The sequence below is a fragment of the Hevea brasiliensis genome, chromosome 9 (genome assembly GCF_030052815.1).
Source record: "Hevea brasiliensis isolate MT/VB/25A 57/8 chromosome 9, ASM3005281v1, whole genome shotgun sequence".
Taxonomy (NCBI): domain Eukaryota; kingdom Viridiplantae; phylum Streptophyta; class Magnoliopsida; order Malpighiales; family Euphorbiaceae; genus Hevea; species Hevea brasiliensis.
This window is the reverse complement of record NC_079501.1, coordinates 1823558-1833228: the sequence shown is the minus strand read 5'-3', so window position 1 is coordinate 1833228 and position 9671 is coordinate 1823558. Positions and strand designations below refer to the sequence as shown.

At 34.4% G+C, this 9671-nt stretch overlaps 2 protein-coding genes and 1 pseudogene across 2 annotated transcripts; 2 read left to right on the top strand and 1 right to left on the bottom strand.

Moving 5' to 3' along the window:
• Nucleotides 1-1196: 1196 nt before the first annotated feature.
• On the top strand, nt 1197-3719 carry LOC110656251 (serine/threonine-protein kinase Aurora-3). Its single transcript, XM_021812893.2, has 6 exons — nt 1197-1604; nt 1749-1991; nt 2107-2202; nt 2938-3152; nt 3241-3313; nt 3404-3719. The coding sequence occupies exons 1-6, from the start codon at nt 1434-1436 to the stop codon at nt 3500-3502; spliced, it is 897 nt and encodes a 298-aa protein (XP_021668585.1). The 5' UTR covers nt 1197-1433; the 3' UTR covers nt 3503-3719.
• A 550-nt stretch (nt 3720-4269) lies between these two features.
• Nucleotides 4270-6747, bottom strand: LOC131183456 (growth-regulating factor 9-like; annotated as a pseudogene).
• On the top strand, nt 6659-9025 carry LOC131168823 (serine/threonine-protein kinase Aurora-3-like). Its single transcript, XM_058154131.1, has 6 exons — nt 6659-6954; nt 7099-7341; nt 7457-7552; nt 8255-8469; nt 8558-8630; nt 8721-9025. The coding sequence occupies exons 1-6, from the start codon at nt 6778-6780 to the stop codon at nt 8817-8819; spliced, it is 903 nt and encodes a 300-aa protein (XP_058010114.1). The 5' UTR covers nt 6659-6777; the 3' UTR covers nt 8820-9025.
• The last annotated feature ends 646 nt before the right edge of the window (nt 9026-9671 follow it).

Sequence of the window (9671 nt, the reverse complement as noted above, 5' to 3'; positions counted from 1 at the left end):
AAATAGACAAAGGTAGATATGTATTAATTTTATTTAAATTTTTATGCTAAGTATTAAGAAATTAATAAGTCACATTAATTAGTAATGATAATATGATTAATAAATTTTTTTTAATATATATATTAATAATTATTATATTTAATTCAATATATACATATTAAAAATTAATTATTATTTGTGTAAAATATATTTTATTCTTATCATTATAATTCATAAATATAGATGTATATTAATTTTATTTAAATTTTTTATGTTAAGTATTAAAAAAATTAAAAAGTCACATATTAATTAATTAATAATAATAATATTAATGAATTATATATATATATGTATATATATATATATATATATATATTTATCCATTAAAATAGAATTAAAAAACTTATTTTTCCTAAAATAGTCACATGTTAATAGTAGTAATAACAAGAGTAATAAATTTTATTTAGTATATACATATCAATATTAATTAGTATAAAAAGATTCATCTTTATTACTATTATTATTATTATTTATAAAAATGTATTTTTTTTTCTAATTATGATTTATAAATATAGATATATATTAATTTTATCAAAATTTTTATATTAAGTATTAAGAAATTAAAATATTAAATATTGGTAATAATAAAATAAGAGTGAAATTGGCTACTAAAAAAAATTATAATAAAGTGTCACTTATTACTCTTAGATGAATTTATTTTGATGATTAATTTTATTATATGCCTGTTTGGCATTGTATTTGAAAGTTCAAAATCACTTTTCTAAATTAAAGTATTATTTTAAATATTATTAAAAAAATAATTTTATTAATTTTATATTTTTATGATTAAAATTTATTAAATTTAATTTTAAATTATTTTTAAATATTTTTTAAATAATATATTTAAAAAAAAATAATTTTCTCAAAAGTAATTCTAACAATAATACTAAACAAATCTTATATTTATTATATAGATATAAACATATATATGAATACTAACAGGACATAATTTTAACTGTTGGGCTTATACCAAAGAAGCCCAATAAACCTACTCTTATGGCAAACCCGTAATTGGTAAACATGGAAGGCAACCTAAAGAGTCCAGGTCCAACACAAGAATGGCGCTGCCAATGCCCAAGGGTCACTGCCACTGGTATTTTCATGCCGGTGGGAACTGGTTACAGAGAGGATCAGCAAACTCTTAATGATTCTGGTTGGTGTAGGCTTTCTCCGAAGTGCTAGCGCATCAGTGCCCGTGGAAGCGCGTTTGGCTGTATATGGAATTGAGCCGCTTAAACGGTGCGTTTTAACTTTTAACGCGGGCGGGTGGGTCAAACTTAAAATTTCAAATTGCTCCTTATCAGAGCATTTTTCCTAAGCTTATCAGACCCAAATCCCCTCTTCAGATTCTCCTTTCCTTGCATTTGAGTTTCCACCTCTAAAAATATCAGGAAATGAATTCTGGATCACAAGAAGCTGAGAATCGAAAGAGAAAAACTAATTCTGGATCTCAAGAACAGGAAGCAAATAAACGGAAGAGGCAATGGTCCTTGCAAGACTTCGAGATTGGAAAACCATTAGGAAAAGGAAAATTTGGGAGAGTCTATCTCGCCAGAGAAGTAAAGGTATTTTCTTAATTCATTTCTGTTTGTTTACCAAGAAAATGATTAAAAACTGCCGATATACAAGCCATTGCTTCTCTCTGACCTCCATTTTGTGTTTTTCCTCATCGAATTTATTGATTTCTTATCTTTATTTGCTACTGTCAGAGCAAATACATTGTGGCATTGAAGGTAATATTCAAGGAACAGATAGAGAAGTACAGGATTCATCACCAATTAAAGAGAGAGATGGAGATTCAGACCAGTCTTCGCCACCCGAATATTCTGCGTCTCTACGGTTGGTTTCACGACGATGAGCGCATTTTCTTGATCCTCGAGTATGCTCACGGTGGTGAGCTTTATAGAGAGCTTCGGAAGAAAGGTTATCTCAGTGAGAAACAAGCTGCCACGGTGAAAATCCCTATCTCCAGTATAGACAGCTTTATGATGCTTTGATTCTAGTGCCTTTATTCCGTGTAAGCAAGGACTGACAATATGCCATTTTGTTTGTTTCTTATCAATTCAGTATATTGGAAGTCTCACAAACGCCTTGGCATACTGTCATAAGAAGGATGTGATTCACAGGGATATTAAGCCAGAAAATTTGCTGCTTGATCATGAGGTATGCCGTGGTAATGTTGCGATTTTAACTTCGAAGGGTATCGGTCTTTATCAACTTGGTTTTTTACCAGTATACACTTCTTGCCCTTTGTGCATAAATTAAGAAACTGAAGAGGAAAACGAACAAACTATTAGTCAAATTCATTGTACTTGCCTTTCTCTGGGATCAGCACTCTTAATTTTCTGATTAATCATCAACTAGAAGTTAGTGAGCTACTGAATTTAAGAGCGTGAATGTTGTTCTATTAAACATAATGACTATAAAAGGTGTAATGAGCACATATCCAACAAATTCGGTTACCGTACCTTAGCATTTGTGCTTAACATGGATTATCCTTTGCTTTAAGATCGTATGTTTTGACATCATGTTTATATCCTTTGCTTTAAGATCGTATGTTTTGACATCATGTTTATGTCTGTAGATAAGAGATGTTTTTCCAAGTTTTTGGAAGAGAAATTATGATTGAAGTTGGATAGACAAGTATTTATCTCTAGAATACTGAATTTGAAGAGGAAAAGGACCCAATGTTGGCTGGAAATATAATTTGGCTGGAAATAGGAGTTGGAGATGCATCCCATAATCTAGTCCTTAAATAGGGTTTCATTTGTAAATTTCACTATTAAACTAATTCTGCAATCTTCTTATTATGCTCGTCTGCAATTGAATTGATTTGCTGAACCTCCACTTGCATGATATCTTTTTCAATAAATTCAGGGTGTTTCATAATACCTGCAGGGTCGATTGAAAATTGCTGATTTTGGGTGGTCTGTGCAATCAAGGAGCAAGAGGCACACAATGTGCGGGACTCTTGATTATCTAGCACCAGAAATGGTGGAAAATAAAGCTCATGATTATGCAGTTGATAACTGGACTTTGGGCATACTTTGTTACGAGTTCATTTATGGTGCCCCTCCTTTTGAAGCTGAGAATCAAACGGATACATTCAGAAGGCAAGGAGTGTTGTTTGCTAAGCATTAGTGCAGATTAATTTATACTGTGAACTAGCTTGTAAGCATGGATTTGATTATGTGATTGCAGGATCATGAAAGTTGATCTGACTTTCCCTTCTGATCCTCCAGTTTCTGCAGAAGCCAAAAACCTCATTAGCCGAGTAAGTAACCATGTCATATTCTTGTGGGGTGACAAACAACCCTGGAATTTTTTAATGGCGTTCCTGAACATGAAATCTTACGCTTTGCAGCTTCTGGTAAAGGACTCTTCAAAGAGGCTCCCCCTTCAGAAGATCATGGATCATCCATGGATACTCAAGAATGCAGATCCTATGGGAATCTGCAAGTAGCATTATCTAACTTCGTATGTAATTAGATTTTGTATCTAATGTTATTTGGGGAAATTGAAGTAGCTTCTCAAGTTGATAAGCTCAAAGGTGGTCGATTCCCCCACGTGAAAACTTAACCTTCAGACTCATATCTAGCTAACTTTATTTCGTGTGCAACTGTGGATTAGGATGCAGATATTCAGAATTGTCCAAATATATGACCAATTATTTTTGTGCATTCATTTGAATTATCCAAATATCATCATCAGTGGTTAACAATTGACTTTGGACCTAACCGATCTCAGTTGATTAAATTTGCTAGTAAATGAAGACAACAAGCAATTGCAGAGTTTTAACTCATAATTCGTCCAAACTCTATTGCAATGTAAAGGCAGTTTCGACTTCCAAAAATCTGATAGCCTGTTAACGCTGGGTATATTTAGGAACAATAAGGTGCATGTACTATGAAGAAAGTATGCTAAGTATCCAGAATGATTTATCTGGATTAGAAGCTTGGCTAAGAGGAAATTGTTTTACAATGTGATAAAGATCATATTATATATATATATATATATATATATATATATATATATATATATATATATATATATATATATATATATATATATTTTTAATATATTTATACATATTTAATTATTTTTATATTAATATTTTTAATTTAAAAAATATTTTATTTATATTGATAAATTGGAAAATTCTTTACTTGAAATATTAAACCAAATCATTAAATAACTCTCACATAAAAATGTGAATAAAACAATCATTCATTGAGGAAGCGAATAGCAACGTGATTTCCATATATATTTTCTTGATTTCCAAATTTGTTCCTTGTTGATCACAAAAGCCAAAGTGTTAAAAAAATGCAAGTGTAGTCTTTGCTTAACTATTTCAGCAAACTTTCATCAACTATTTAGCCTCTTAATAGTTGCAAAAGTTAAATTCCCCACCAGCTAGACAAAGGTTCTTTAGTCACCGGTTAAATGTTTTCATATTAGATAAGAAACACAAGACTGAACATATATTAAGGTCGTACAGAAGTTGTAAGCTAAGAAGAAGAGTCTCCAACTTCGCAGGGAGCGATTATGGCGTTGCTGATGGTGGTGTCACTGCTACCGCTAATAGTAGTATCACTAGTATTATCATTAGTCACGAGTTGATTATTTGCAGAAATGGAGATAACATTAGTGGTTAAGTTTATACCATTCCCCTTCTCGGGCAAGACTGCAGTATGGTGCAGACAACCCGTAGTGGTGGAGGTATCAAGGGCGGCACTGAGAAGAGCGGGTGATTAGGGAGCTTCCACACGCTTCTTTGCACCCCTGTGCATGTGCGTCTTGCAATAATTCTCGCTAGGAACAATATCTCTGCTGCATCGCCGCTTCTTTCTATCTGTTCTTCTACACCTCCCTGGTTCAACATCTACATAACTTCGGTTCAAGCATGAGGTGCCACATCCTTGAACTGAAAACAAAGACAACAAAAAAGAAATCCAATTCTACACTAATCCAAGAATGAATTTGCAGAGGATTCCTGGAAGAAGTTGTGCAAAGTCTTCATGATTAAATTGTTCATAGAAATAATAGGGCATATAAATTAGGCATTAAGAGACCTGCTGGCGGCCTTACTAACTAGTCAAAGCATCCATAAAGTAATTGCAACTAGGGAATAATTACTAAAATGTAACCCACCCCACATCCAGGAGCACTTCCATTCCAATTGTACAGCACTCTGTTCTGGAATGGAACTAGCTAGAAATTGAAGGCATATGGGAGGTGTATTGAAATGAAAATAACAATAGCATCGTGGAGGTCTTAAGTCCTACCACCAGACAACCAAAATGTGGTTATTTGAAAAATCCTACAAAGTTATAAAACTTATTTTCATGATTCATTTAGACTATATGTCAATATAAAAATAACTTCCCAAAGCAATTTCCATCTTTGTTATACTCACACTACCTTGAAGAACACTCTTTGGTGAGAAGTTCAATCCTTGAGATGTGACACCTTTGGCATTTTTTATGTTTCTGTTGTTGCCTCCATCGATCAGATTCTTCAGACCAACATTGTTGCTACAATTGACATTCCTATCAGCAATACTGTTAGTCTTGTGACTGTTGCTACTTCCACCCTTGTTAGTTCCCACAGTTGCTGTGGTAATGGTCGTCCGTGGGAACACAGCTGTTGATCATGATTGCATTGGCATTTATACAGCCAGCAATGCCCCTAAGGTTCAAGCTCGTACTAATGCCTTTCTAGCAACTAACCACAATAACAGCTTTGGTTGTACAACCAATGATTTTGGCATCAACACTATTGCAGGCGTTGCCATAGTTTTTATGGCTTTTATGAGTGCCATTTGAGAGAACTGCAGTGGTTGAAGTGCAATCACTGGCGTTTGGATTCTGCGAAGTCTTGCTTGAATTTTTCAGTGGTGTTGCATTAGAAGCAGTGATCGTTTGGGAAGCTTCCACAGGCTTTCTTGAACACTGACGGCCACCGTGCTTATGCTGCTCACAATACTTCTGACCAGAAACCACATTTTTCTTACACCTCCATTTCTTCCCATCAGTTCTTCTACACCTCCCTGGTTCTGGGTCCATCTTATTTATATCAAATTCCTGAGGACTGAACCAAACCAAGAAAGACTATAAATAAATTTTCTTAAATCCTCTTTTCAAATTTATATGGACAAACAATTTCAATAAACATATACCTATCTGAAATTTGATAAGACGATGGATTATAAAACCAAGTAGAAGCGTAAAGAAGAGATACAGCTTGGATATAATCTACAGATTCCACCATTAACGAAGCCAAAAGATGAAGACACGCTCTTCCAAAAGGGAAGTACTTGTACAGGAAGTCCAGCTGCTGAGTACTTGTATATAATCACTTGTCGCTGAAGCTCACACAGCTGTGCCTCTGTTAGCAGAGCCTTCCCATGTCTGATCACGGGGCCACGATCATCATCGCAATACAAACCTTCATCGATGATGATGCTGCTCCTTCCCTTATCTGATGATCATCACCCTTCTTTACTTCCGTCACTAGCGTCCGTACTTTATCATCACTATTAAACGGTGCGTTTGGCTGTATATGGAATTGAGCCACTTAAACGGTGCGTTTTAACTTTTAACGCAGGCGGGTGGGTCAAACTTAAAATTTCAAATTGCTCCTTATCGGAGCATTTTTCCTAAGCTTATCAGACCCAAATCCCCTCTTCAGATTCTCCTTTCCTTGCATTTGAGTTTCCACCTCTAAAAATATCAGGAAATGAATTCTGGATCACAAGAACAAGAAGCTGAGAACCGAAAGAGAAAAACTAATTCTGGATCTCAAGAACAGGAAGCAGATAAACGGAAGAGGCAATGGTCCTTGCAAGACTTCGAGATTGGAAAACCACTAGGAAAAGGAAAATTTGGGAGAGTCTATCTCACCAGAGAATTAAAGGTATTTTCTTAATTCAATTCTGTTTGGTTACAAATAAAATGATTAAGAACTGCCGATATTCACGCCATTGCTTCTCTCTGACCTCCATTTTGTGTTTTTCCTCATCGAATTTGTTGATTTCTTATCTTTATTTGCTACTTTCAGAGCAAATACATAGTGGCATTGAAGGTAATATTCAAGGAACAGATAGAGAAATACAGGATTCATCACCAATTAAAGAGAGAGATGGAGATTCAGACCAGTCTTCGCCACCCGAATATCCTGCGTCTCTACGGTTGGTTTCACGACGATGAGCGCATTTTCTTGATCCTCGAGTATGCTCACGGTGGTGAGCTTTATATAGAGCTTAAGAAGAAAGGTTATCTCAGTGAGAAACAAGCTGCCACGGTGAAAACCCTTATCTCCAGTATAGACAGCTTTATGATGCTTTGATTCTAGTGCCTTTATCCCGTGTGAGCAAGGACTGACAATATGCCATTTTGTTTGTTTCTTATCAATTCAGTATATTGCAAGTCTCACAAACGCCTTGGCATACTGTCATAAGAAGGATGTGATTCACAGGGATATTAAGCCAGAAAATTTGCTGCTTGATCATGAGGTATGCCGTGGTAATGTTGCGACTCTAACTTTGAAGGGTACTGGTCTTTATCAACTTGGTTTTTTACCGGTATACACTTCTTACCCTTCGTGCATAAATTAAGAAACTGAAGAGGAAAACGAACAAATTATTAGCCAAATGCATTGTACTTGCCTTTCTCTGGGATCAGCACTCTTAATTTTCTGATTAATCATCAACTAGAAGTTAGTGAGCTACTGAGTTTAAGAGCGTGAATGTTGTTCTATTATACATAATGACTATAAAGGTGTAATGAGCACGTATCCAACAAATTCGGTTACTGTTCCTTACCATTTGTGCTTAACATGGATTATCCTTTGCTTTAAGATTGTATGTTTTGACATCATCATTATGTCTGTAGATAAGAGATGTTTTTCCAAGTTTTTGGAAGAGAAATTATGATTGAAGTTGGATAGACAAGTATTTACCTCTAGAATACTGAATTTGAAGAGGAAAAGGACCCAATTTTGGCTCTTGGCTGCAAATAAAATTTGGCTGGAAATAGGAGTTGGAGATGCATCCTATAATCTTGTCCTTAAATAGGGTTTCATTTGTAAAATTTCACTATTAAACTAATTTTGCAATCTTCTTATTATGCTTGTCTGCAATTGAATTGATTTGCTGAACCTCCACTTGCATGATATCTTTTTCAATAAATTCAGGGGTGTTTCATAATACCTGCAGGGCCGATTGAAAATTGCTGATTTTGGGTGGTCTGTGCAATCAAGGAGCAAGAGGCACACAATGTGCGGGACTCTTGATTATCTAGCACCAGAAATGGTGGAAAATAAAGCTCATGATTATGCAGTTGATAACTGGACTTTGGGCATACTTTGTTATGAGTTCCTTTATGGTGCCCCTCCTTTTGAAGCTGAGAGTCAAAGGGGTACATTCAGAAGGCAAGGAGTGTTGTTTGCTAAGCATTAGTGCAGATTAATTTATACTGTGAACCAGCTTGTAAGCATGGATTTGATTATGTGATTGCAGGATCATGAAAGTTGATCTGACTTTCCCTTCTGATCCTCCAGTTTCTGCAGAAGCCAAAAACCTCATTAGCCGAGTAAGTAACCATGTCATATTCTTGTGGGGTCACAAACAACCCTGGAATTTTTTAATGGCCTTCCTGAACATGAAATCTTACACTTTGCAGCTTCTGGTAAAGGACTCTTCAAAGAGGCTCCCCCTTCAGAAGATCATGGATCATCCATGGATAATCAAGAATGCAGATCCTATGGGAATCTCCAAGTAGCATTATCTAACTTCGTATGTAATTAGGTTTTGTATCTGATGTTATTTGGGGAAATAGAAGTAGCTTCTCAAGTTGATAAGCTCACAGGTGGTTGATTCCCCAGTTGAAAACTTAACCTTCAGGCTCGCATCCAGCTAACTTTATTTCGTGGGCAACTGTGGATTAGGATGCTGATATTCAGAATAGTCCAAATATATGACCAATTATTTTTGTGCATTCATTTGAATTATCCAAATATCGTCATCAGTGGTTAACAATTGACTTTGGACCTAACCGATCTCAGTTGATTAAATTTGTTAGTAAATGAAGACAACAAGCAATTGCAGAGTTTTAACTCATAATTCGTCCAAACTCTATTGCAATGTAAAGGCAGTTTCGACTTCCAAAAATCTGATAGCCTGTTAACGCTGGGTATATTTAGGAACAATAAGGTGCATGTACTATGAAGAAAGTATGCTAAGTATCCAGAATGATTTATCTGGATTAGAAGCTTGGCTAAGAGGAAATTGTTTTACAATGTGATAAAGATCATATTATAAATATATATATATATTAAGAATATAAATATAAATATACTTTTAATAGATTTTTATTTTTAATATATTTATACATATTTAATTATTTTATATTAATATTTTGAATTTAAAAAATATTTTATTTATATTGATAAATTGGAAAATTCTTTACTTGAAATATTAAACCAAATCATTAAATAACTCTCACATAAAAATGCGAATAAAACAATCATTCATTGAGGAATCGAATAGCAACGTGATTTCCATATATATTTTCTTGATTTCCAAATTTGTTCCTTGTTGATCACAAAAGCCAAAGTGTTAAAAAAATGCAAGT

What these genes read in the sequence shown, in the direction of transcription:
- LOC110656251 (XM_021812893.2), top strand. Translation starts at nt 1,434, where the DNA reads ATGAATTCTGGATCACAAGAAGCTGAGAATCGAAAGAGAAAAACTAAT. An exon ending in CAAACGGATACATTCAGAAG is followed by an intron (nt 3,153 to 3,240) that starts GCAAGGAGTGTT and finishes ATGTGATTGCAG; the next exon opens with GATCATGAAAGTTGATCTGA. An exon ending in CCAAAAACCTCATTAGCCGA is followed by an intron (nt 3,314 to 3,403) that starts GTAAGTAACCAT and finishes TACGCTTTGCAG; the next exon opens with CTTCTGGTAAAGGACTCTTC.
- LOC131168823 (XM_058154131.1), top strand. Translation starts at nt 6,778, where the DNA reads ATGAATTCTGGATCACAAGAACAAGAAGCTGAGAACCGAAAGAGAAAA. An exon ending in ATCTCACCAGAGAATTAAAG is followed by an intron (nt 6,955 to 7,098) that starts GTATTTTCTTAA and finishes TGCTACTTTCAG; the next exon opens with AGCAAATACATAGTGGCATT. An exon ending in CAAAGGGGTACATTCAGAAG is followed by an intron (nt 8,470 to 8,557) that starts GCAAGGAGTGTT and finishes ATGTGATTGCAG; the next exon opens with GATCATGAAAGTTGATCTGA.